The sequence below is a fragment of the Oncorhynchus mykiss genome, chromosome 7 (genome assembly GCF_057628025.1).
Source record: "Oncorhynchus mykiss isolate SJ-2025 chromosome 7, ASM5762802v1, whole genome shotgun sequence".
In the NCBI taxonomy this organism is placed as follows: Eukaryota; Metazoa; Chordata; class Actinopteri; order Salmoniformes; family Salmonidae; genus Oncorhynchus; species Oncorhynchus mykiss.
Window position 1 is genome coordinate 76042489 of NC_143028.1, and position 27858 is coordinate 76070346.

At 43.1% G+C, this 27858-nt stretch overlaps 1 protein-coding gene across 3 annotated transcripts in view; it reads left to right on the forward strand.

Moving 5' to 3' along the window:
* LOC110528591 (sodium- and chloride-dependent taurine transporter) overlaps positions 1 to 27858 on the forward strand; it is a 46319-nt gene that overhangs the window by 8871 nt on the left and 9590 nt on the right. For all 3 annotated transcript variants that reach the window (XR_016497452.1, XR_016497453.1, XM_090242000.1), the window contains exons 2-10: positions 8533 to 8762; positions 15362 to 15496; positions 17573 to 17807; positions 17971 to 18103; positions 18903 to 19037; positions 19493 to 19596; positions 19764 to 19888; positions 22434 to 22546; positions 25248 to 25385. Coding sequence is in view for 1 of the 3 variants with exons in the window: in XM_090242000.1 (XP_090098126.1) it covers positions 8534 to 8762; positions 15362 to 15496; positions 17573 to 17807; positions 17971 to 18103; positions 18903 to 19037; positions 19493 to 19596; positions 19764 to 19888; positions 22434 to 22546; positions 25248 to 25385 (1347 nt within the window). In the remaining 2 variants the exon portion in view is untranslated. The remainder of the gene's footprint in view (positions 1 to 8532; positions 8763 to 15361; positions 15497 to 17572; positions 17808 to 17970; positions 18104 to 18902; positions 19038 to 19492; positions 19597 to 19763; positions 19889 to 22433; positions 22547 to 25247; positions 25386 to 27858) is intronic.

The following is a 27858-nucleotide window of genomic DNA, read 5'->3' on the forward strand; positions in this document are numbered from 1 at the left end:
ATACTAATACAAAATAAAGAAGCTGGCCAGAGTCATGGTGACAGGTGAAACACTAATACAAAATAAAGAAGCTGGCCAGATTCATGGTGACAGGTGATATACTAATACAAAATAAAGAAGCTGGCCAGATTCATGGTGACAGGTGATATACTAATACAAAATAAAGAAGCTGGCCAGATTCATGGTGACAGGTGATATACTAATACAAAATAAAGAAGCTGGCCAGATTCATGGTGACAGGTGATATACTAATACAAAATAAAGAAGCTGGCCAGATTCATGGTGACAGGTGATATACTAATACAAAATAAAGAAGCTGGCCAGATTCATGGTGACAGGTGATATACTAATACAAAATAAAGAAGCTGGCCAGATTCATGGTGACAGGTGATATACTAATACAAAATAAAGAAGCTGGCCAGAGTCATGGTGACAGGTGATATACTAATACAAAATAAAGAAGCTGGCCAGATTCATGGTGACAGGTGATATACTAATACAAAATAAAGAAGCTGGCCAGAGTCATGGTGACAGGTGAAACACTAATACAAAATAAAGAAGCTGGCCAGATTCATGGTGACAGGTGATATACTAATACAAAATAAAGAAGCTGGCCAGAGTCATGGTGACAGGTGATATACTAATACAAAATAAAGAAGCTGGCCAGATTCATGGTGACAGGTGATATACTAATACAAAATAAAGAAGCTGGCCAGATTCATGGTGACAGGTGATATACTAATACAAAATAAAGAAGCTGGCCAGAGTCATGGTGACAGGTGATATACTAATACAAAATAAAGAAGCTGGCCAGATTCATGGTGACAGGTGATATACTAATACAAAATAAAGAAGCTGGCCACATTCATGGTGACAGGTGATATACTAATACAAAATAAAGAAGCTGGCCAGATTCATGGTGACAGGTGATATACTAATACAAAATAAAGAAGCTGGCCAGATTCATGGTGACAGGTGATATACTAATACAAAATAAAGAAGCTGGCCAGATTCATGGTGACAGGTGATATACTAATACAAAATAAAGAAGCTGGCCAGATTCATGGTGACAGGTGATATACTAATACAAAATAAAGAAGCTGGCCAGATTCATGGTGACAGGTGATATACTAATACAAAATAAAGAAGCTGGCCAGATTCATGGTGACAGGTGATATACTAATACAAAATAAAGAAGCTGGCCAGATTCATGGTGACAGGTGATATACTAATACAAAATAAAGAAGCTGGCCAGATTCATGGTGACAGGTGATATACTAATACAAAATAAAGAAGCTGGCCAGATTCATGGTGACAGGTGATATACTAATACAAAATAAAGAAGCTGGCCAGATTCATGGTGACAGGTGATATACTAATACAAAATAAAGAAGCTGGCCAGATTCATGGTGACAGGTGATATACTAATACAAAATAAAGAAGCTGGCCAGATTCATGGTGACAGGTGATATACTAATACAAAATAAAGAAGCTGGCCAGATTCATGGTGACAGGTGATATACTAATACAAAATAAAGAAGCTGGCCAGATTCATGGTGACAGGTGATATACTAATACAAAATAAAGAAGCTGGCCAGAGTCATGGTGACAGGTGATATACTAATACAAAATAAAGAAGCTGGCCAGATTCATGGTGACAGGTGATATACTAATACAAAATAAAGAAGCTGGCCAGATTCATGGTGACAGGTGATATACTAATACAAAATAAAGAAGCTGGCCAGAGTCATGGTGACAGGTGATATACTAATACAAAATAAAGAAGCTGGCCAGATTCATGGTGACAGGTGATATACTAATACAAAATAAAGAAGCTGGCCAGATTCATGGTGACAGGTGATATACTAATACAAAATAAAGAAGCTGGCCAGATTCATGGTGACAGGTGATATACTAATACAAAATAAAGAAGCTGGCCACATTCATGGTGACAGGTGATATACTAATACAAAATAAAGAAGCTGGCCAGATTCATGGTGACAGGTGATATACTAATACAAAATAAAGAAGCTGGCCAGATTCATGGTGACAGGTGATATACTAATACAAAATAAAGAAGCTGGCCAGATTCATGGTGACAGGTGATATACTAATAAAAAGCACAATAACCTGGTTCAAGCATTCATGACGTCACACGGAAGAAGGCACAGTGATGCTGAAACGTTGGTGTTTTACCCAATAAATGACTGGTTTTGGTCGTTTTTTCCCCCTACATACATTCATAACAGTTGTTAAACAGTATATTTTAGTACATGTGTAACTTTATACACGATGCAGTTCTAAATATTTGAGAATTAAAGTAGAATAAATATTTGATTATTTTCTTTGCCATTATTGATTTAGTTCAAATGTCTTTGTTAGTGTTAGGAATGTCTTGATTTGGTCTGCCTGGCTACCTGTTATGTGGTCTGCCTCGCTACCTGTTATGTGGTCTGCCTCGCTACCTGTTATGTGGTCTGCCTCGCTACCTGTTATGTGGTCTGCCTCGCTACCTGTTATGTGGTCTGCCTCGCTACCTGTTATGTGGTCTGCCTCGCTACCTGTTATGTGGTCTGCCTCGCTACCTGTTATGTGGTCTGCCTCTCTACCTGTTATGTGGTCTGCCTCGCTACCTGTTATGTGGTCTGCCTCTCTACCTGTTATGTGGTCTGCCTCACTACCTGTTATGTGGTCTGCCTCGCTACCTGTTATGTGGTCTGCCTCGCTACCTGTTATGTGGTCTGCCTCGCTACCTGTTATGTGGTCTGCCTCACTACCTGTTATGTGGTCTGCCTCGCTACCTGTTATGTGGTCTGCCTCTCTACCTGTTATGTGGTCTGCCTCGCTACCTGTTATGTGGTCTGCCTCACTACCTGTTATGTGGTCTGCCTCGCTACCTGTTATGTGGTCTGCCTCACTACCTGTTATGTGGTCTGCCTCGCTACCTGTTATGTGGTCTGCCTCACTACCTGTTATGTGGTCTGCCTCGCTACCTGTTATGTGGTCTGCCTCTCTACCTGTTATGTGGTCTGCCTCGCTACCTGTTATGTGGTCTGCCTCGCTACCTGTTATGTGGTCTGCCTCACTACCTGTTATGTGGTCTGCCTCGCTACCTGTTATGTGGTCTGCCTCTCTACCTGTTATGTGGTCTGCCTCGCTACCTGTTATGTGGTCTGCCTCACTACCTGTTATGTGGTCTGCCTCGCTACCTGTTATGTGGTCTGCCTCGCTACCTGTTATGTGGTCTGCCTCACTACCTGTTATGTGGTCTGCCTCGCTACCTGTTATGTGGTCTGCCTCTCTACCTGTTATGTGGTCTGCCTCGCTACCTGTTATGTGGTCTGCCTCTCTACCTGTTATGTGGTCTGCCTCTCTACCTGTTATGTGGTCTGCCTCGCTACCTGTTATGTGGTCTGCCTCTCTACCTGTTATGTGGTCTGCCTCTCTACCTGTTATGTGGTCTGCCTCGCTACCTGTTATGTGGTCTGCCTCTCTACCTGTTATGTGGTCTGCCTCTCTACCTGTTATGTGGTCTGCCTCGCTACCTGTTATGTGGTCTGCCTCGCTACCTGTTATGTGGTCTGCCTCGCTACCTGTTATGTGGTCTGCCTCGCTACCTGTTATGTGGTCTGCCTCTCTACCTGTTATGTGGTCTGCCTCGCTACCTGTTATGTGGTCTGCCTCTCTACCTGTTATGTGGTCTGCCTCTCTACCTGTTATGTGGTCTGCCTCGCTACCTGTTATGTGGTCTGCCTCGCTACCTGTTATGTGGTCTGCCTCGCTACCTGTTATGTGGTCTGCCTCGCTACCTGTTATGTGGTCTGCCTCTCTACCTGTTATGTGGTCTGCCTCGCTACCTGTTATGTGGTCTGCCTCTCTACCTGTTATGTGGTCTGCCTCTCTACCTGTTATGTGGTCTGCCTCTCTACCTGTTATGTGGTCTGCCTCTCTACCTGTTATGTGGTCTGCCTCTCTACCTGTTATGTGGTCTGCCTCTCTACCTGTTATGTGGTCTGCCTCGCTACCTGTTATGTGGTCTGCCTCGCTACCTGTTATGTGGTCTGCCTCGCTACCTGTTATGTGGTCTGCCTCGCTACCTGTTATGTGGTCTGCCTCTCTACCTGTTATGTGGTCTGCCTCGCTACCTGTTATGTGGTCTGCCTCTCTACCTGTTATGTGGTCTGCCTCTCTACCTGTTATGTGGTCTGCCTCTCTACCTGTTATGTGGTCTGCCTCTCTACCTGTTATGTGGTCTGCCTCTCTACCTGTTATGTGGTCTGCCTCGCTACCTGTTATGTGGTCTGCCTCTCTACCTGTTATGTGGTCTGCCTCTCTACCTGTTATGTGGTCTGCCTCGCTACCTGTTATGTGGTCTGCCTCTCTACCTGTTATGTGGTCTGCCTCGCTACCTGTTATGTGGTCTGCCTCTCTACCTGTTATGTGGTCTGCCTCGCTACCTGTTATGTGGTCTGCCTCGCTACCTATTATGTGGCTGTTTGAAGGTTATTAAGTGGAGGTACTTACTCCGTTTAAAAAAAAAAAATCCTTGTAAAGCTTTATCGACAAACAGCTTTATCGACAGATATAAAGGCTCAAAGGCTATTTAGAGTGCGGAGAGAAGGTGGAGAAAGAAAGAGACAGACAGAGAGAGCGACGGAGAGGGAGAGAGAGTGGTTGATGTCTGGGGTCTGCTCGCCAACCAAGCATTCACAAAATGGGAGAAAAACCTAATTGAAATTCTTCATGCAGAATTCTGAAAAAACATCCCCGTGTACAACGTTAAACACCAAATAATGGTTGCAGAGCAGAATTAGGCCGATACCCACTAATGATCAAATTCCAGAAAAGAGCTGTTAAATTCTACAATCACCTAAAAGGAAGCGATTCCCAAACCATCCATAACAAAGCCATCACCTACTGAGAGATGAACCTGGAGTAGAGTCCCCTAAGCAAGCTGGTCCTGGGGCTCTGTTCACAAACACAAACACACCCTACAGAGCCCCAGGACAGCAACACAATTAGACCCACCCAAATCATGAGAAAACAAAAAGATAGTTACTTGACACATTGGAAAGAATTAACCAAAAACAAAGCAACCTAGAATGCTATTTGGCCCTAAAAAGAAAGTACACAGTGACAGAATACCTGACCACTGTGACTGACCTAAAATTAAGGAAAGCTTTGACTATGTACAGACTCAGTGTGCATTGCCTTGCTATTGAGAAAGGCTATGTGCACACTGCCCACAAAATGAGGTGGAAACTGAGCTACTGTACAGTTGAAATACTGTGTAGACTACTGTACAGTTGAAATACTGTGTAGACTACTGTACAGTTGAAATACTGTGTAGCCTACTGTACAGTTTAAATACTGTGTAGACTACTGTACAGTTTAAATACTGTGTAGACTACTGTACAGTTGAAATACTGTGTAGCCTACTGTACAGTTTAAATACTGTGTAGACTACTGTACAGTTTAAATACTGTGTAGACTACTGTACAGTTGAAATACTGTGTAGCCTACTGTACAGTTTAAATACTTTGTAGACTACTGTACAGTTTAAATACTGTGTAGACTACTTTACAGTTTAAATACTGTGTAGCCTACTGTACAGTTTAAATACTGTGTGTACAGTGTAAATACTGTGTATCTTTCCTTTTGGACGGAGATATTCAATATCTGTTTACATTTCAACATACACTAGTCCTATTAGGAAGTACACAGAGGACACAGGGAGAGTAGGGTGAGACATTGACAAATTGAAAGTGCTTTAGAGAGCATGGTTCAGGGCTGAGGGTATCAGGGTATCAAGTGTACACCACTGTGGATCGAGTGTTACACTTTGGCTTCTCCACTCGGTGAGTCCTCCAGCCCTCATAACCCTCGGCTCGTAATGTCCACAGTAGTATTTGTGATGTGTGTAAAGTTTGTTTTTTGACTTGGCCGGCCTAACCAGTTGTACATAGTGACAGAGCAATTTTATGAATTTTGAAAGATTTATATTTTACCGGGCATATCATATTAAGAACAAATTGTTATTTACAATGACTGCCTAGCAAGAAGCAAGAGGCGATACAGTTCTATTCTGATGTGCTAAATATCATGATTATGTAGACCTATATGATATTATGTAGACCTATATGATATTATGTAGACCTATATGATATTATGTAGACCTATATGATATTATGTAGACCTATATGATATTATGTAGACCTACCTATATGATATTATGTAGACCTATATGATATTATGTAGACCTATATGATATTATGTAGACCTGTATGATATTATGTAGACCTATATGATATTATGTAGACCTATATGATATTATGTAGACCTATATGATATTATGTAGACCTGTATGATATTATGTAGACCTGTATGATATTATGTAGACCTGTATGATATTATGTAGACCTATATGATATTATGTAGACCTATATGATATTATGTAGACCTGTATGATATTATGTAGACCTATATGATATTATGTAGACCTATATGATATTATACATAATTCAATGCTTTATTAAACCAAGCATTTCCCCTCATATTTATTTTGTGAATTACAAAAACGTTAGTAAAGTATTATAGACATGGGATAATTGATTGATGCATGTACTGTTCAGTCACTCTATACCAGGGTTGGAAAATGAGAACAGGATATCCAAGCCATCAATTAAATGCCCCTCCAGAAATTTGTGTTGAGATGACTGTACGAAATGTGTATGTGAATTATAGCCATGGGGTTTGACAGGTTAAATTTACACCAAACCCCCCCCCCCCACACACACACACACACACAGGGTCGCCGTTGATAATGGCTGACCCTGGCCGTGATCCCACTCTCCCAGGGTGTCTCAGGGGGAGTTGGGAAATGCAGGAAGTCAATTGATTTAGGACAAATATAAGCATCCACCAAATTATTTTATCACAGACACACACACACATAAATAATGGGTTAATCAATAATTAATAATTGACTTATTGATGAGATTTATATTTACACACAACCACACCTGCCTCATCCACACCTTCCTCTGCCTCATCCACACCTTCCTCTGCCTCATCCACACCTTCCTCTGCCTCATCCAGACCTTCCTCTGCCTCACACACACACCTTCCTCTGCCTCACACACACACCTTCCTCTGCCTTATACACACCTTCCTCTGCCTCATTCACACCTTCCTCTGCCTCATACACACCCACACCTTCCTCTGCCTCATCCACACCTTCCTCTGCCTCATCCACACCTTCCTCTGCCTCATCCACACCTTCCACTGCCTCATCCACACCTTTTTCTGCCTCATCCACACCTTCCTCTGCCGCATCCACACCTTCCTCTGCCTCATCCACACCTTTTTCTGCCTCATTCACACCTTCCTCTGCCTCATAAACACCCACACCTTCCTCTGCCTCATCCACACCTTCCTCTGCCTCATCCACACCTTCCACTGCCTCATCCACACATTCCACTGCCTCATCCACACCTTCCTCTGGCTCATACACACCTTCCTCTGCCTCATACACACCTTCCTCTGCCTCATAAACACCCACACCTTCCTCTGCCTCATCCACACCCTCCTCTGCCTCATCCACACCTTCCACTGCCTCATCCACACCTTCCACTGCCTCATCCACACCTTCCACTGCCTCATCCACACCTTCCACTGCCTCATCCACACCTTCCACTGCCTCATCCACACCTTCATCTGCCTCATACACACCTTCCTCTGCCTCATAAACACCCACACCTCCCTCTGCCTCATCCACACCTTCCTCTGCCTCATCCACACCTTCCTCTGCCTCATCCACACCTTCCTTTGCCTCATCCACACCTTCCACTGCCTCATCCAGAGCTTTTTCTGCCTCATCCACACCTTCCTCTGCCTCATTCACACCTTTTCCTGCCTCATCCACACCTTTTTCTGCCTCATCCACACCTTCCTCTGCCTCATCCACACCTTCCTCTGCCTCATCCACACCTTTTTCTGCCTCATTCACACCCACACCTTTTTGTAAGAAACTGTATTTCTGTAGTCAGTCTGTGTCCTGCTCTCAACAGCAAATACATGAGATAATCACTTCAGCTAGTTCCTCAAATGACCGATCACTGAGCAGCCCAAACTGGGTCGTATTCATTCGCTCACACCATAGAAAATAAGAGTTTCTTATTGGACAAGTTGAGTTAGTCCCTCCCTTTATAAGTCTGTTTTCTTCTGTTTGGTGCCTAATGAATAAAACCCTCATGTCCGTGACTCTGTGAAGAATTTGTTCAGGCATCTATTTAGGTCAGTCATTTATACAGGTGGACCCCCGTTCACCATGAAGCGTGGTGTTTTTTATTCTTGAACATATTGCAGCGAATTTGGGGGGGGGGGGGGGGGGGGAATAAACCCAGGAACCCGTAAATCCAATTGACGAGAATGCTAGGAGTTGTGTTAAGGTCATTACAACATCAAGTCACCTCAGATGAACTCTATCTAATAATTTATTTCCCCCACTCCTTCTCTCCCTCCCTCCTGCAGCATGGCACAGAAAGAGAAGCTCCAGTGTCTGAAGGACTTCCATAAGGACACGCTGAAGCCTTCCCCAGGGAAGAGCCCGGGTACCCGGCCCGAGGACGAGGCAGAGGGGAAGCCCGTTCAGAGGGAGAAGTGGAACTCCAAGCTTGACTTTATCCTGTCCGTCGCTGGGGGCTTCGTGGGTTTAGGGAACGTCTGGCGTTTCCCATACCTCTGCTATAAGAATGGCGGAGGTGAGTTCCTGTCTCCTTTACAGCTACTGACTAGGACATGAAGGGTGAAAGGGAATGAAGCCATTCCAATTCCAACTCTGTATTCTAAGATGACGGGGTCAATGACGCTATTTCCCTGTGACATATTCATGTAAACAGAAGATGCAGAGTGCTGTGTTCAAGGGGGTTATTCATTCAAGTCATGAGAGTGGGTTAGTGCAGGTCAACAGCAAGCACATAACGTTCTGAGAACCATATGTTTCTTAGAGTTTGGTGAGAGCCTGGTTCTATAGGTATTTTGCATACAACCTTACCCACATATTTCTGGGAATGGTGTAGGATTGTTGCTTGGCTTTGGAACATTCTCTGCACATTTAAGGAACTTGACAAAAAAAAAGTAATTTTATTCGTATTTCATTACTTTAACAGAATGTTTCCTAAAAGTTCAAACATGTTTAGATTTAATTTACATTTTTGGTAATTTTTTATTTTATTTTTATTTTTTTATTTCACCTTTATTTAACCAGGTAGGCTAGTTGAGAACAAGTTCTCATTTGCAACTGCGACCTGGCCAAGATAAGGCATAGCAGTGTGAACAGACAACACAGAGTTACACATGGAGTAAACAATTAACAAGTCAATAACACAGTAGAAAAAAGGAAAGTCTATATATACATTGTGTGCAAAAGGCATGAGAAGGTAGGCAAATAATTACAATTATGCAGATTAACACTGGAGTGATAAATGATCAGAAGGTTATGTACAGGTAGAGATATTGGTGTGCAAAAGAGCAGAAAAATAAATAAATAAAAACAGTATGGGGATGAGGTAGGTGAAAATGGGTGGGCTATTTACCAATAGACTATGTACAGCTGCAGCGATCGGTTAGCTGCTCAGATAGCAGATGTTTGAAGTTGGTGAGGGAGATAAAAGTCTCCAACTTCAGCGATTTTTGCAATTCGTTCCAATCACAGGCAGCAGAGAACTGGAACGAAAGGCGGCCAAATGAGGTGTTGGCTTTAGGGATGATCAGTGAGATACACCTGCTGGAGCGCGTGCTACGGATGGGTGTTGCCATCGTAACCAGTGAACTGAGATAAGGCGGAGCTTTACCTAGCATGGACTTGTAGATGACCTGGAGCCAGTGGGTCTGGCGACGAATATGTAGCGAGGGCCAGCCGACTAGAGCATACAAGTCGCAGTGGTGGGTGGTATAAGGTGCTTTAGTGACAAAACGGATGGCACTGTGATAAACTGCATCCAGTTTGCTGAGTAGAGTGTTGGAAGCAATTTTGTAGATGACATCGCCGAAGTCGAGGATCGGTAGGATAGTCAGTTTTACTAGGGTAAGTTTGGCGGCGTGAGTGAAGGAGGCTTTGTTGCGGAATAGAAAGCCGACTCTTGATTTGATTTTCGATTGGAGATGTTTGATATGGGTCTGGAAGGAGAGTTTAGAGTCTAGCCAGACACCTAGGTACTTATAGATGTCCACATATTCAAGGTCGGAACCATCCAGGGTGGTGATGCTGGTCAGGCGTGCGGGTGCAGGCAGCGAACGGTTGAAAAGCATGCATTTGGTTTTACTAGCGTTTAAGAGCAGTTGGAGGCCACGGAAGGAGTGCTGTATGGCATTGAAGCTCGTTTGGAGGTTAGATAGCACAGTGTCCAAGGACGGGCCGGAAGTATATAGAATGGTGTCGTCTGCGTAGAGGTGGATCAGGGAATCGCCCGCAGCATGAGAAACATCATTGATATATACAGAGAAAAGAGTCGGCCCGAGAATTGAACCCTGTGGCACCCCCATAGAGACTGCCAGAGGACCGGACAGCATGCCCTCCGATTTGACACACTGAACTCTGTCTGCAAAGTAATTGGTGAACCAGGCAAGGCAGTCATCCGAAAAACCGAGGCTACTGAGTCTGCCGATAAGAATACGGTGATTGACAGAGTCGAAAGCCTTGGCAAGGTCTATGAAGACGGCTGCACAGTACTGTCTTTTATCGATGGCGGTTATGATATCGTTTAGTACCTTGAGCGTGGCTGAGGTACACCCGTGACCGGCTCGGAAACCAGATTGCACAGCGGAGAAGGTACGGTGGGATTCAAGATGGTCAGTGATCTGTTTGTTGACTTGGCTTTCGAAGACCTTAGATAGGCAGGGCAGGATGGATATTGGTCTGTAACAGTTTGGGTCCAGTGTGTCGCCCCCTTTGAAGAGGGGGATGACTGCGGCAGCTTTCCAATCCTTGGGGATCTCAGACGATATGAAAGAGAGGTTGAACAGGCTGGTAATAGGGGTTGCGACAATGGCGGCGGATAGTTTCAGGAATAGAGGGTCCAGATTGTCAAGCCCAGCTGATTTGTACGGGTCCAGGTTTTCTGCTATCTGGATTTGGGTAAAGGAGAACCTGGAGAGGCTTGGGCGAGTAGCTGCGGGGGGGGGGGGGGAGCTGTTGGACGAGGTTGGAGTAGCCAGGCGGAAGGCATGGCCAGCCGTTGAGAAATGCTTGTTGAAGTTTTCGATAATCATGGATTTATCGGTGGTGACCGTGTTACCTAGCCTCAGTGCAGTGGGCAGCTGGGAGGAGGTGCTCTTGTTCTCCATGGACTTCACAGTGTCCCAGAACTTTTTGGAGTTGGAGCTACAAGATGCAAACTTCTGCCTGAAGAAGTTGGCTTTAGCTTTCCTGACTGACTGTGTGTATTGGTTCCTGACTTCCCTGAACAGTTGCATATCGCGGGGACTGTTCGATGTTAGTGCAGTCCGCCACAGGATGTTTTTGTGCTGGTCGAGGGCAGTCAGGTCTGGAGTGAACCAGGGGCTATATCTGTTCTTAGTTCTGCATTTTTTGAACGGAGCATGCTTATCTAAAATGGTGAGGAAGTTACTTTTAAAGAAAGACCAGGCATCCTCAACTGACGGGATGAGGTCAATGTCCTTCCAGGATACCCGGGCCAGGTCGATTAGAAAGGCCTGCTCACAGAAGTGTTTTAGGGAGCGTTTGACAGTGATGAGGGGTGGTCGTTTGACTGCGGCTCCATAGCGGATACAGGCAATGAGGCAGTGATCGCTGAGATCCTGGTTGAAGACAGCGGAGGTGTATTTGGAGGGCCAGTTGGTCAGGATGACGTCAATGAGGGTGCCCTTGTTTACAGAGTTAGGGTTGTACCTGGTGGGTTCCTTGATGATTTGAGTGAGATTGAGGGCATCTAGCTTAGATTGTAGGACTGCCGGGGTGTTAAGCATATCCCAGTTTAGGTCACCTAACAGAACAAACTCTGAAGCTAGATGGGGGGCGATCAATTCACAAATGGTGTCCAGGGCACAGCTGGGAGCTGAGGGGGGTCGGTAGCAGGCGGCAACAGTGAGAGACTTATTTCTGGAGAGAGTAATTTTCAAAATTAGTAGTTCGAACTGTTTGGGTATGGACCTGGAAAGTATGACATTACTTTGCAGGCTATCTCTGCAGTAGACTGCAACTCCTCCTCCTTTGGCAGTTCTATCTTGACGGAAGATGTTATAGTTGGGTATGGAAATCTCAGAATTTTTGGTGGCCTTCCTGAGCCAGGATTCAGACACGGCAAGGACATCAGGGTTAGCAGAGTGTGCTAGAGCAGTGAGTAAGACAAACTTAGGGAGGAGGCTTCTGATGTTGACATGCATGAAACCAAGGCTTTTTCGATCACAGAAGTCAACAAATGAGGGTGCCTGGGGACATGCAGGGCCTGGGTTTACCTCCACATCACCCGCGGAACAGAGAAGGAGTAGTATGAGGGTGCGGCTGAAGGCTATCAAAACTGGTCGCCTAGGGCGTTGGGGACAGAGAATAAGAGGAGCAGGTTTCTGGGCATGGTAGAATATATTCAGGGCATAATGCGCAAACAGGGGTATGGTGGGGTGCGGGTACAGCGGAGGTAAGCCCAGGCACTGGGTGATGATGAGAGAGGTTGTATCTCTGGACATGCTGGTTGTAATGGGTGAGGTCACCGCATGTGTGGGGGGTGGGACAAAGGAGGTAACAGGGGTATAAAGAGTGGAACTAGGGGCTCCATTGTAAACTAAAACAATGATAACTAACCTGCACAACAGTATACAAGGCATATTGACATTTGAGAAAGACATACAGCGAGGCATACAGTAATCACAGGTGTTGAATTGGGAGAGCTAGCTAAAACAGTAGGTGAGACAACAGCTAATCAGCTAGCACAACAACAGCAGGTAGAATGGCGATTGATTAGGCAGAGAGGGTCGGATTAACTACACACAGAGCCTAAGTGCGGCTGGGGCCGACAGATAAAACATAAACAAGCAGAATGGATTACCGTGATTAATGGACAGTCCAGCATGCATCAGCTATGTAGCCAAGTGATCAGTGTCCAAGGGGCAGCGGTGGATGGGGCAGGGAAGCTGGACTGGCGAGTGTTATCCAGGTTAGAAAACTAACAATGACCAAATAGCTTGTAGCCAGTTAGCTGGTTAGCTTCTGGAGGTTCTTGAGTGTGTTCTAAAAATGTAAAGATAATAGCGGTTCCGTATCACATTGGGTGAGGCAGGTTACCGGAAGGTATAAACAAATTAAAAATCGAAAAGGGGTAGAAAGTAAATATGGGTTCAGTGAGTGTTTGGGACGCGGCGATTCAGACGGTTAGCAGGCCTGTGCTAACAAGCTAACAGTTAGTAGACGGTGCTAAACACGGTAGCAGTTAGCGGACCGGGCTAAACAAGCTAGCAGTTAGCAGGCCGAATTTGCAAGCAAGGAGATAGCAAGGGCTAGAGAGTTAGCCTTTGGGGACGTCGCGATGGGGGTATCTGTTTATTCCTCTTCATGCAGTGACATCGATGGACCGGTCGTGGGTCTGGATATTGTAGCCCAGGAGCTCAAAATGTTCCGTTTGCGATGGGAATCCGGGGATGAAAAATAAAATAAAATAATAAATAGGTCCGTTATGCTCTGGTTAGAGTCGCGTTGTTCGAACTGGCGAGAGCTTTCCGAGCTAAAGGTTAGCTGATGACCGGTTAGCTGAAGACCGCTAGCAATGTTTTGCTGAAGCTGGTAGTTTGTTGGCTAGCTTCAGTTGAGGGGTTCCAAGGTCCGAAGTAAATATAAATACTTTAGGAAAAATAGCTACGTTGGGTGAGGCGGGTTGCAGGAGAGTATTTAGAAGAAGTTGAGGTTCAGCAAAAAGTTTTAAAGATATGTGAAGAAAAAAAAACGAAAACAAACGATATATACAAGGGACACAACACGACAATACGTCCTACAGCTACGCCATCTTGGATGGGAAAGTTCTCCAACTGGTTTGACATCGGGAATGTTCTCACATAGTTCCAAGAACATTAAGAAACAACGTTGTTCTGTGGGAATTTCAGTACTTCAGCATAACATTTCTACAGGTTTCCTCATGGTTCTATTTAAAGTAATGTTCTCACATAGTTCCAAGAACGTTAAGAAACAACGTTGTTCTGTGGGAATTTCAGTACTTCAGCATAACATTTCTACAGGTTTCCTCATGGTTCTATTTAAAGTAATGTTCTCAAATTGTTCCAAGAACGTTAAGAAACAACGTTGTTCTGTGGGAATTTCAGTACTTCAGCATAACGTTTCTACAGGTTTCCTCGTGGTTCTCAGTACATTACGAAAACTTTCCATAAAAAAAAAACACAAGAAAACATTAACAATGTTCTAAGATTGTTATTTAAAAACATATATTCTGTTCTCAGCATCAACAAAACTCTCTCTCAGCATCTCTCTATCCTCTATCTTGTTAAGTGTGTTCAGCTGTGTTGGCCACGCCCACTAATTGGCCACACCTGATCTTAATGAGTGCTTGTTTCCTTTGAAATGGGGTCTGATTGAATAGAGAAAAATGAACAGCTTTGTATGAGTTAAAAAAGCATGCTAGAGCCATCCAACAGAAGATCATACGTTCGAATCTCACTGATGCTGTGCCACAATAAAAAAAATACACGTGTTTGCATGTGTCCTATCTGTGCTTGTAGTTAAGAACAGTTAACCTTAGCTAGCAGTGTTATTACAAGTCTTATTCAAACATTCAGTTTTAAGGAACTTATTCAAAAACCTTAAAATAACCTATAATGTCCTTCTTCAGAAAGTTAATAAAACCTCCCAGGAAAACCTTTATGGAACCATAGTAAAATGTTCTCCGAACTTCTCCGAGCAAGCTAAAAATGTACATTCCCAGAACAGGCGAAATGTTCACGTCCTTTCTCAGAACATTAAAAAAAACGTTCAGTTTTACCGGTTAGGAAAATTATGTCTTCGTTCCCAGAACCAATGGGAAACCAAAAACGTACGTTCCCACAACTTCCAAGGAACCAAATGTGCTATCTGGGCAGTCTCTCTGCATGCAACCATGGTTCCTTTACAGCTGCTCTCTAGGTCTAGAACATGAAGGTTTTACAGCTTAAAGCCATTCCAATTGACTAACCATTCCATGGTTGACTTACTCGACTAACAAATGAATGTCCTTCTAACATTACTGACGTAAAATGATTTACCGTAGCTACTCCCTTGATTCACACTTCATTGTGTTTTGACCACATTTGTTTTTCTTGAACCTGACACATTTGTTTACATATTCGTCTTCTCCTCCTCCAGGTGCATTTCTCATCCCGTACTTCATCTTCCTCTTTGGCGGAGGTCTTCCTGTGTTTTTCCTGGAGGTGGCCCTCGGACAGTACACCTCCGAGGGTGGAATCACCTGCTGGGAAAAACTTTGCCCCATCTTTACTGGCGAGTACATTTGTATTTATTATTAAAGGTTGCCCTCACAAAAATAAGTTTCTACCCTCAAGGTTATTTCCTAGTTAAATAAAGATTCAATTAATAAAAACTTTATTTGTACAGGTCAGCTAATCAAAAACAGAATCTTCTTTGCAACGACGGACATTCTTGGTCAAATCAGGTCAATGACCTTCAGCCGAAATCAAACGAATAGTAAATAATTGATGCACAGGTCAATCATCTTATTCATACCAGCCCAGGCCAGGAAAGATACCACACATTTCATTACACTGGCTCTGCCTCGCCCCCACACCGACTCCATGGTAGTCCAACCAACAACTAGCCTTATTTTGATACTGCCTGGTTGCTAGGCGCCCTATTCTGCAGTTTCATCCTGTTCCCGTTGGACTCCCCTCCTCTCCTAACTGCCAACTAACTGCAAATCACTGCCAGCTGATATGCCCTAGCTTCGTTAGACATTACACACTCTGTACTGCGAGTTGAGGGAAACTGAAAGTGCACTTTGCTCACGCCCCTCAAACAATGTGCTTTGTCTTACTACCCAGCTATACTCTGATATTTTCTTAGGGAATGTCCCCCCCCCCACATACACACACACACACACACACACACACACACACACACACACACACACACACACACACACACACACACACTGAGCCCTTGAGACTCAGCCGTGCCGTGTACATAGTGTGTTGAATTAGAGGTTGCTATGGCACCAGCGCTGGAAAACATCAGAGAGATGCCTATCAATGAGGTCTGACCCGAGAAGGAGAGAGACAAACGGACATCTTAGAAACAGAAAAGAAGACAGCACTAGTAAGCTGTGTATGTATCAGTCTAGATGGCACGCTATAGGCTGACAAGCTCTGTCTGTTGACATAGGTCTTAATGGCATCCTATAGGCTGACAAGCTCTGTCTGTTGACATAGGTCTTAATGGCATCCTATAGGCTGAGTCTTAATGGCATCCTATAGGCTGAGTCTTAATGGCATCCTATAGGCTGAGTCTTAATGGCACCCTATTCTCTACATAGTGCACTACTCGACCAGGGCCTGTAGGGCAGTGCACTACTTGACCAGGGCCCTATGGGAATAGGGGAACTGTTTGGGACGCAGACAGGCACTCACCTCCAGCCAAACCAAACCAGGTCGAGCCTCACTCTAACTCTCTCTATTTGTATAATACATTCAGATAAGATGAGACTGGTTGTCAGAAAAACAAGCTGTTACTTTTCAGCCCTGGTGTCTGCCTGCCTGAACGGATTGGTGGGGGCGGCCCAGTTTAATTTTCATAAAGGGAAGTAACAGAGGGTGACAGTGAGAGAAGAGGAGGGAGGGAGGCAGGGAGAGACAGTTGGAGGAGGGAGGGTAAGTAACAGTTGGACGAGGGAGGGAGGCAGGGAGAGACAGTTGAAGGGAGGGGAAGTAACAGAGGGTGACAATGGGACGAGGGAGGGAGGCAGGGAGAGACAGTTGGAGAAGGAATGAGGAAGTAACAGAGGGTGACAATGGGACGAGGGTGGAGAGGGAGGGAGGAGAGGGAGGGAGGGAGGGTGGGTGGGGAGGGAGGGAGACATAGTGAGGGAGGGAGAGGATGGAGAGTAGACGGGAGGAGTGGGAAGGGGGAGGTAGAGGAGGGAGGAGTGGAGGGAAGGGGGAGGTAGAGGAGGGAGGGAGGGAAGGGGGAGGTAGAGGAGGGAGGAGTGGAGGGAAGGGGGAGGAAGAGGAAGGAGGGAGGGAAGGGGGAGGTAGAGGAGGGAGGAGTGGAGGGAAGGGGGAGGTAGAGGAGGGAGGGAGGGAAGGGGGAGGTAGAGGAGGGAGGAGTGGAGGGAAGGGGAGGAAGAGGAAGGAGGGAGGGAAGGGGGAGGTAGAGGAGGGAAGAGGAGAGGAGATCTTCCAGACAAACGATAACAACAGCATTCAAAACATACACGTGTTGATTGCGAAATATAGCTAGCTACATTGGATTCCTTTATATCAAATCTCCCTTTGTAAGTGCTTTTGAACAGTATACTAATGTCTGGCATGCAAGATTAACATTTATGTGACCTTTCCCCCCCAGGTATCGGCTACGCTTCGATTGTGATCGTGTCCCTCCTGAACATCTACTACATAGTGATTCTGGCCTGGGGTTTGTACTACCTGTTCCAGTGCTTCCAGCCGGAGCTGCCCTGGGCCAAGTGTAAGAACTCCTGGAACACAGACCGCTGTGTGGAGGACACCGTCCGTAAGAACAAGACCCTGATGCTGGCCGCTAACATCACCAACTTCACCTCGCCCGTCACCGAGTTCTGGGAGTGAGTACAGTAATTACATTTTTTTTAAATTTAACTTTTATCTACTGTATGGAGTTGCAGCGATGAGACCAGATAGAAAAAGGGGGTAAATCCTCTGGGCCCCAGTTATAGTACAACTGACCCTCTCTTTCTCCAACGTGACTTTTTGTCTTCTCTCCAACAGACGTAACGTCCTTAGCATCTCCAGTGGCATCGATGAAATCGGGGAGGTCAAGTGGGACCTGGCTCTGTGTCTGCTGGGGGTCTGGGTCATCTGTTTCTTCTGTATCTGGAAAGGAGTCAAATCCACTGGGAAGGTGAGTTGAGCTGGGAAGTACTTTACATTTTCCATATATAAAGATTTAATGTAATGGACATTTTCTCTCAGACCACGTACCATTCGGCGTTTATTCAAACACACCCTGAAGAAGGGACTTAAGCTAAATTGTTGGTCAAATATATCCACAGCAAGGAGAAATGAAAGTGCAACAAATGTTAATTTGTACACCAAACGGTCAACATTTTATTTACGATAATTGGATGTGGTGGGAATGTCCTTTTTTAGAGATTCTAATTCTATGGATTCCCCTCTGCCACTGCCTGCACGGATTCATACATCTTAATAATACACACCTCAAAGTGCAATGATGCCAAGTTGAACAGGTTACTACTATACGACAGACTATCGGCATCAATCAATCAAGAGCAGTGTTCCAGAGTGCAATTAAATCTCTCCGTAACGAGTGTAAACAAGAGCCAGACCAGGCAGAGCAACACCCGCGGGACCAGTCAGGGAGCTAGATCGATCCCAGAAACCTTGTTTAATTGAGCCAATTGATTTATGTTTCCTTGTCCCTCTAAGCTATAAATCATTCGGTATCTGCAGTCTTCGCTTCCTGGAAAGGGACGCTTGGTGTCAGCCTTCACAAAGCAAAAGGAAAGAGTATAACAGAGAGGATTGGATTCTGATAAAAGATAGGGTTACGATTCTGACAGACAACTGAGAATGTGTCAAATCTGTCTCTTTAGACAAAGAAATGTATGTGGATGAGATCGACACTATCGATGTGTAAATCTGCTAATACATCGACGGTTGTGTCCTCTGTTTCCCAACAGGTTGTGTACGTCACTGCTACCTTCCCCTTCGTCATGCTGATCATTCTGTTGATCCGCGGCGTCACTCTGCCAGGAGCATCTGAAGGAATCAAGTTCTACCTGTACCCAGACCTGCAACGTCTCAAAGACCCCGAGGTAGAACCACCTTGCCTTGCCCCACCACTCTCCGCCCTACCCTGTCCTGTCTTGGAACTTTTAAAATCTATTCATTAAGCAACTGTGGCTGGGATTAAAACAAACCACACAGAATCGTGGCCTAAATCTTGAATTTTGAAAACTTTGAATTTAGTATTTGATCTTATCTTTAGAAAAAAATATTTAAATCGCCATAATGAATAGAAAGGGGAATAAAGGACATCCTTGTCTTATGCCCCAAGATAATGTTAATGTGGTGTAGTTGTCTGTAAAGCTCATTTTCATTAGTAGTCCTTGGGTAAACATGATTCTCCTGGGATAAGGAAAACTGTGTAGACAAAGTAAGTCAAAATATTGCCCAATGTAATAATACCCCAAATAGTCTAAATACTACTCAGTGTTTCCCAAAGCTTGCGTCTCAGCCTTCATGTCTTCTCCCCTCCTTCTACCTCCAGGTTTGGATCGATGCAGGCACTCAGATCTTCTTCTCCTATGCCATCTGTCTGGGAGCTATGACGTCACTGGGGAGCTACAACAAATACAAATACAACTGCTATAGGTGAGCGACCACGCCGGGGGGGGTGGGAGGGGGGAGGGAGGTGATGGTGGTGGTGGGACCTAATCCAATGGTAAAAGAAAAATGGGTAGAGAAAAAAAAGAAAAAAGTGGGGAACCTAGGTTCCTTTTGTGTTCATTAACAACCTCCATGACATATGTGTGATATAGGGACTGTTTGCTGCTGGGAGGCCTCAACAGCGGTACCAGTTTTGTGTCTGGCTTCGCAATATTTTCCGTCCTGGGCTTCATGGCACAAGAGCAAGGGGTGGACATTGCCGATGTGGCAGAGTCAGGTACGAGGTGGTCAAAGTGGCAGTGATGGTGGGCGCTGCTACTTAAAATAAACAAACAATAAACAACAGCAAAAACAACAGTGTTGGCTGGTTCTATCCAACAGGAAAAAAAAGACAAAATCCGAAAGACACTAGATAAAGTTAAATGTAAAGAGTGAAATGGATTTATTTTTTTATGAAAGACGGCATCGAAATATGGAAGTTTCGGGCAATCAAACACTGCTTGACAGAAATCAAATAAAAATACCAAGTTACAGTATAAAGAAAGAGCTTACTGTGCACCTCTATAACATGTATATTTACATATTTGGATCTGGTTGGATTCTTCAAGCAATCGAGTATCAAGGAACATGCTGGTGGAAAGAAAAATAAAAGTTTTACTGTTAAATTGGATCTTATCCAGAATGCTAGGGAGCGAAGAGTCAAGCCATGCATGAGAGATCCCATCACGACCTTTTCTTCTCACGATCAACCAGTAGATTTAAGAGTCCTGCTCCAGCCTGTTCCAACAGATACTGTATCTACTGTATGAGGGCGAAGCATAATGTCAGTAATCCAGGACATCTTGTGCCAAGTTAAAATAAACAAGTGTGACTTAAGTCTCACTTATGACACTTAACTCTGGGCTGTTTTAGATGGGTCTAGCATATTTATCCGTCTTTTACAATGTGATCAGTTCAATGGTTGATGCCCATGGCGGATTCTATTTGTTTCTGTAAGTTTCTAATTATAAGCATGTTTTTAACTATTGCACTTGTTATGTCATTCTCCTTCTACTGCTGTGTATACTACAAGGAGGCATCAACGTGGTGATGTTTTTAGGTGATTTTTCTGTAATTGAGAAAAAAACACCCTTAATTTCTACTTTTATATAGCAGATATACTATACTGTACACTCTGATATGAAAGATGGGTCTTTTGATGGTATTAACTGAGATCCTGCATCACTGGCTCCCTCTTGCAGTGTGTAGTCAGTCTGCTCTAGCCTTGAACGATATCTCTATCCTTATCCTTCTGAGGAGACTGTGCAGGGTGTTCCTGCTGGAGTACAGAGACACAGTGAATGCATGAGAAATGATGACTGTAGAAAATAAAACATTTAAATACTGAGCTATCTCAGTAACCTATCTCGTTATCTCAGCTGTCTGAGCGATCTCTTTCTCTGAGAAATTGTATTAGTATAAAATAATATAATTTCCCCCATATTTTTGTTAATAAAATATAGCTCAGTATTTTAAATGTTTATTTTATACAGTCATTATTACTCATCTTTATCAAGGGTGTCAATAATTTCAGACCCCACTATATATATTACATCATATGATGAAACAAATTTAGTTGATAAGTATGCTGATCTAGATTAATGCTATTTACTGTGAGCAGTTTAATAGAATAAGTAATTCCATGAGTTTTGACGGGAGAGTTTTGGTCCAAAGTACTGTAGATGGTCTGTGATACCATGTTTGTAATTTACACCGTGTGCTGTTAGCAGTGATATAAGCTGCATAGTGCACTGAGAAAGTCACAACTTGGTCTTTGCCTTAAACTGCTGCAACTTGATTCTGAGGAGAGAGAGGGGTTTTTATTTTTTGGGGTAGAAGTGCAGAGTAGATCCAGATGTGCACCCACGCTGAGGATGATACATGTGTGCTGAAGGCGACGGCATTACCTGCTAGACCAGCCTCGAGCACGACAGAGGATTTTATTATTATTATTATTGACGTTTCAAAGCCAGCTCACTAGGCAGTCTGCTAGCTAGTCATGTCGTGTTTGGTTGGATGCCTTGTCGTATATTTCACCGCTAAACCAACTTTATTCTATGTGTTTTGCTGTTTTTCCTGTTTTGTTTTTTTAACTTCTGTTGTAACAGGTTATCCCAACGTTATAACGGCACGTTATCGAGACGTTGCTATAGTTACAATCGAGAAGAGGCGACGTATGTTGCCTCTGATCCTGTCGTTGTTATTATATACTATATATTCTACTATATACTATACTAGTTATGTTCTATACTAGCCTATATATTCTACTATATACTATACTAGGTATGTTCTATACCAGCCTATATATTCTACTATATACTATACTAGTTATGTTCTATACTAGCCTATATATTCTACTATATACTATACTAGTTATGTTCTATACTAGTCTATATGTTCTGCTAGTTTAGTATAGTTATTATATACACATAATGATAGGGGATTAACATTTGGAGCTGTTCTATTGTAAGGCTACGTTGACCTTCTTTGATAGTTCTTGTCATTACATGAATCCCTAGTCTTACCAGGAACCATAAGCTAAAAGGGCAGTGACAATATATTACACTTACATGGCCTACAGTATATGAGCGTAAGGATAAGACGAGATGAGCTAGATCTACACTTTGAGGATTTTATTTAATTTCTTATTAACATTAGTTTGGTCTGTGTTATACTTGGACGCACCAAGATGGCATCAGACCAGATCAAACGATAGAACCCTGGTTTCTAATTGTGTTTTCTCCACTTCCCCGTCCCCCCTCTCTCTTCTTGTTCCTCTCTAGGTCCTGGCTTGGCCTTCATTGCCTATCCTAAAGCTGTGTCTATGATGCCGCTGCCAACCTTCTGGGCTATTCTCTTCTTCATCATGCTTCTGCTACTGGGTCTCGACAGTCAGGTTAGTAGTCTACTCCGTATAAATTGAGAATCAAGAATCAAGTATCTGAATCTGAGTCTGAATCCGAGACAGTCAGTAGAATACTCATTATAAATCAAGGATCTGAATCTGAGACAGTCAGTAGTATACTCATTATAAATCAAGGATCTGAATCTGAGACAGTCAGTAGTATACTCATTATAAACAAGGATCTGAATCTGAGACAGTCAGTAGTATACTCATTTTAAATCAAGGATCTGAATCTGAATCTGAGACAGTCAGTAGTATACTCATTATAAATCAAGGATCTGAATCTGAGACAGTCAGTAGTATACTCATTATAAATCAAGGATCTGAATCTGAATCTGAGACAGTCAGTAGTATACTCATTATAAATCAAGGATCTGAATCTGAGACAGTCAGTAGTATACTCATTATAAATCAAGGATCTGAATCTGAGACAGTCAGTAGTATACTCATTATAAATCAAGGATCTGAATCTGAGACAGTCAGTAGTATACTCATTATAAATCAAGGATCTGAATCTGAGACAGTCAGTAGTATACTCATTATAAATCAAGGATCTGAATCTGAGACAGTCAGTAGTATACTGTATACAGTCACGTCAGTTGCACCTTCAGCGGGGACGTAAGGAAACCGGAAGCATACGGTTTTATGGGAAAAGCATAGAGGAAGAGGAGAAGCCCTGAAAAGCGGATGTTTCTGGGTTTCTGACGACCCCGTTCAGACGTTTCTTTTCCGACAGCTACGTCGGGATAGGTCAGTGGTATCGCCATCATGAATAAAGAGAAAGTCAGGTCAGGTCGTTATAACGCAGTGGCAATGAAGTTTACTGATATCAGTCATATATGAGCACTAAGATTATGAAATGATACACATTTTATTGGCTTGTTAATGAAAGTTGTATGTTTTTATTATGAGACAGTACGTCCGTTTTTTTTTTTATATGTGTGATAAGATTGCTGAGATGGTGAAAAATATACACTTTGTAGGGTAAGTTGTACAGGGAAGTTGTAAGCGTGTTAAGAGACAGAGGTGGTTCTGTTCCAATTTTCGATGTCCAGTGGCATTAGAACGTGGCCACAGTCAGTATCTTAAAATAGGGAAGTTGTAACTAAGCAAGTTCCTGAATGTCACATGGTCAGCTTTATTAACCTGCGTGGGGAAATTCGTGGTCACATGGCCAGGGAAAAAACTTGTGGCCCATATATATATACATGTGATCAGGAGGAAAAACTCCTGCCCCCATACACATGTGATCAATACAGGCCTAAACAGGACTAAACAGCCAGTCAATAAAATCAGTCAATCCACAGAGGCAAGCCACGACACGGACACATCACCCCAGGTTCTAATGCTGGATGTTAACTGCTTATGAAAAAACAACTACATGTTGACGCAGTCAGTCAGTTAGTCAATACAGCTAAATGCTAGCATCCACAGACAGTCGTACCATTACTACAGCTCAATGCTAGCATCCATAGACAGTCGTACCATTACTACAGCTCAATGCTAGCATCCACAGACAGTCATACCATTACTACAGCTAAATGCTAGCATCCATAGACAGTCATACCATTACTACAGCTAAATGCTAGCATCCATAGACAGTCATACCATTACTACAGCTAAATGCTAGCATCCATAGACAGTCGTACCATTACTACAGCTAAATGCTAGCATCCATAGACAGTCGTACCATTACTACAGCTAAATGCTAGCATCCATAGACAGTTGTACCATTACTACAGCTAAATGCTAGCATCCATAGACAGTCGTACCATTACTACAGCTAAATGCTAGCATCCATAGACAGTCATACCATGACTACAGCTAAATGCTAGCATCCATAGACAGTCGTACCATTACTACAGCTAAATGCTAGCATCCATAGACAGTCATACCATTACTACAGCTCAATGCTAGCATCCACAGACAGTCATACCATTACTACAGCTAAATGCTAGCATCCATAGACAGTCGTACCATTACTACAGCTAAATGCTAGCATCCATAGACAGTCGTACCATGACTACAGCTAAATGCGAGCATCCATAGACAGTCGTACCATTACTACAGCTAAATGCTAGCATCCACAGACAGTCGTATCATTACTACAGCTCAATGCTAGACAGTCGTACCATTACTACAGCTAAATGCTAGCATCCATAGGCAGTCGTACCATTACTACAGCTAAATGCTAGCATCCACAGACAGTCATACCATTACTACGACCTAGCTAGATACAGAATCTCCATTTCCAGGCTTTCTCACTTACAAGCAAGTGAGAAAACAAGGATTGGAAGTAATATGAGACTAGATCGCACATGCGATGGTATAATTTTACTGGCTGGCTGGCTGGCTGATTGGTTGATATGTTGACTGGCTGGCTGATTGGTTGACTTTCTGGCTGATTGGTTGGCTGGCTGATTGACTGACTGGCTGACAGTCACTCTTGATAATAGCCTCTATATATGTCATTTAGCAGATGCTTTTATCCCAAGTGACGTAGTCATGTGCGCATCCATTTTACATATGCGTTACCCCGGCGGGAATCAAACCCACGGCCCTTGCCGTTGCCAGAGACATGTTTTACGGACTGAGCCACACAGGACTACGTCCGTACAACAATGTTAGCCTATCTGGCCTACTGTATGCATCACTACTCCCATCTCTTGTCTCTGTGTTTTTCTGTCCCCAGTTTGTGGAAGTGGAAGGACAGATCACCTCCTTGGTGGATCTGTATCCCTCCTTCCTAAGGAAGGGTTACCGTCGGGAACTTTTTATAGCTACAGTGTGCTCCATAAGCTATCTTCTGGGACTTACCATGGTTACTAGGGTAAGTACTATCTTCTGGGACTTACCATGGTTACTAGGGTAAGTACTATCTTCTGGGACTTACCATGGTTACTAGGTTAAGTACTATCTTCTGGGACTTACCATGGTTACTAGGTTAAGTACTATCTTCTGGGACTTACCATGGTTACTAGGTTAAGTACTATCTTCTGGGAGTTACCATGGTTACTAGGTTAAGTACTATCTTCTGGGACTTACCATGGTTACTAGGGTAAGTACTATCTTCTGGGACTTACCATGGTTACTAGGGTAAGTACTATCTTCTGGGACTTACCATGGTTACTAGGTTAAGTACTATCTTCTGGGACTTACCATGGTTACTAGGGTAAGTACTATCTTCTGGGACTTACCATGGTTACTAGGGTAAGTACTATCTTCTGGGACTTACCATGGTTACTAGGTTAAGTACTATCTTCTGGGACTTACCATGGTTACTAGGTTAAGTACTATCTTCTGGGAGTTACCATGGTTACTAGGTTAAGTACTATCTTCTGGGAGTAAACTTGAACTTTTTACACTGATATCATATGACCGTAATGTTACTTAAATAAGTTCTAGTTGATGTACTTTCCTATGTAAGATACAGTATCACAAGTGTCCAGCCCAGTCCCGAACCTTAGCGACACCCTAATGAATATAAAATTATCTTACTAAAATTAATCGACATCCTAATGAATATAACATTATCTTACTAAAACGAATCGACACCCTAATGAATATAACATTATCTTACTAAAATTAAGCGACACCCTAATGAATATGATGTACAGTGCATTCGTAAAGTATTCAGACCCCTTGACTTTTTCCACATTTTGTTACGTTACAGCCTTATTCTAAAATTGATTAAATAAAAAAATCCTCAGCAATCTACACACAAAACCCCCATAATAACAAAGTGACACATGCTTTTTCACATTTTTACAAATGTCTAAAAAATAAAAAACCGAAATATCTTATTTACACAAGTATTCAGACCCTTTGCTATGAGACTTGAAATTGAGCAGAGGTGCATCCTGTTTCCATTGATCATCCTTGAGATGTCTCTACAACTTGTTTGGAGTCTACCTGTAGTAAATTCAATTGATTGGACATTATTTGGAAAGGCACACACCTGTCTATATAAAGGTCCCACAGTTGACAGTACAAAAACCAAGCCATGCGGTCGAAGGAGTTATCCGTAGAGCTCCGAGACAGGATTGTGTCGAGGCACAGATCTGAGGAAGGGTAACAAAATATTTCTGCAGCATTGAAGGTCCCCAAGAACACAGTGGCCTCCATCATTCTTAAATGAAAGAAGTTTGGAACCACGAAGACTCTTCCTAGAGCTGGCCGCCCAGCCAAACTGAGCGATCGGGGGAGAAGGACCTTGGTCAGGGAAGTGACCAAGAACCTGATGGTCACTCTGACAGAGCTGCTTAGAGTTTGACAAAAGGCACCTAAATACTCTCAGTCTGATGAAACCAAGATTGAACTCTTTGGCCTGAATGCCAAGCGTCACTTCTAGAGGAAACCTGGTACCACCCCTTCCCAGTCCTTAATGATTACAATCATACCCATAACATGATGTAGCCACACTATGCTTGAAAATATGAAGAATGGTACTCAGTGATGTGTTGTGTTGGATTTACCCCAAACAGAAAGTTAATTTCTTTGCCACATATTTTGCAGTATTACTTTAGTGCCTTATTGCAAACAATATCAATTAGTTTAGTATTGTGGAGTAACTACAATGTTGTTGATCCATCCTCAGTTTTCTCATGTCACAGCCAATGAACTATAACTGTTTTAAAGTCACCATTGGCCTCATGGTGAAATCCCTGAGCGGTTTCCTTCCGCTCTGGCAACTAAGTTAGGAAGGACGCCTGTATCATTGTAGTGACTGGGTATATTGATACACCATCCAAAATGTAATTAATAACTTCAACATGCTCAAAGGGATATTCAATGTTTGCGTTTTTATTTTTTCCATTCTACCATCAGGTATCGTTCTTTGCGAGGCGTTGGAAAACCTCCCTGGTCTTTGTTGTTGAATCTGTGTTTGAAATTCACTGCTCGACTGAGGGACCTTACAGATAATTATATGTGTTGGGTACAGACATGAGGTAGTCATTAAAAATCATGTTAAACACAATAATTTGCACACAGAGTGAGCCCATGTAACTTATTATGTGACTTGTTAAGCACATTTTTTACTCCTGAACTTCTTTAGGCTAGCCATAAGAAAGTGGTTGAATACTTATTGACTCAAGACATTTCATCTGTTCATTTTTAATGAATTAGTACACATTTTGAAGAACATAATTCCACTTTGACATTATGGGGTATTGTGTGTAGACCAGTGACAAAAAAATATATAAATGTAATCCATTTTAAATTCATGTTGTAATACAACAGAATGTGGAAAAACAGTCAAGGGGTGTGAATACTTTCTGAAGGCAATGTAGACAATGTAGCTT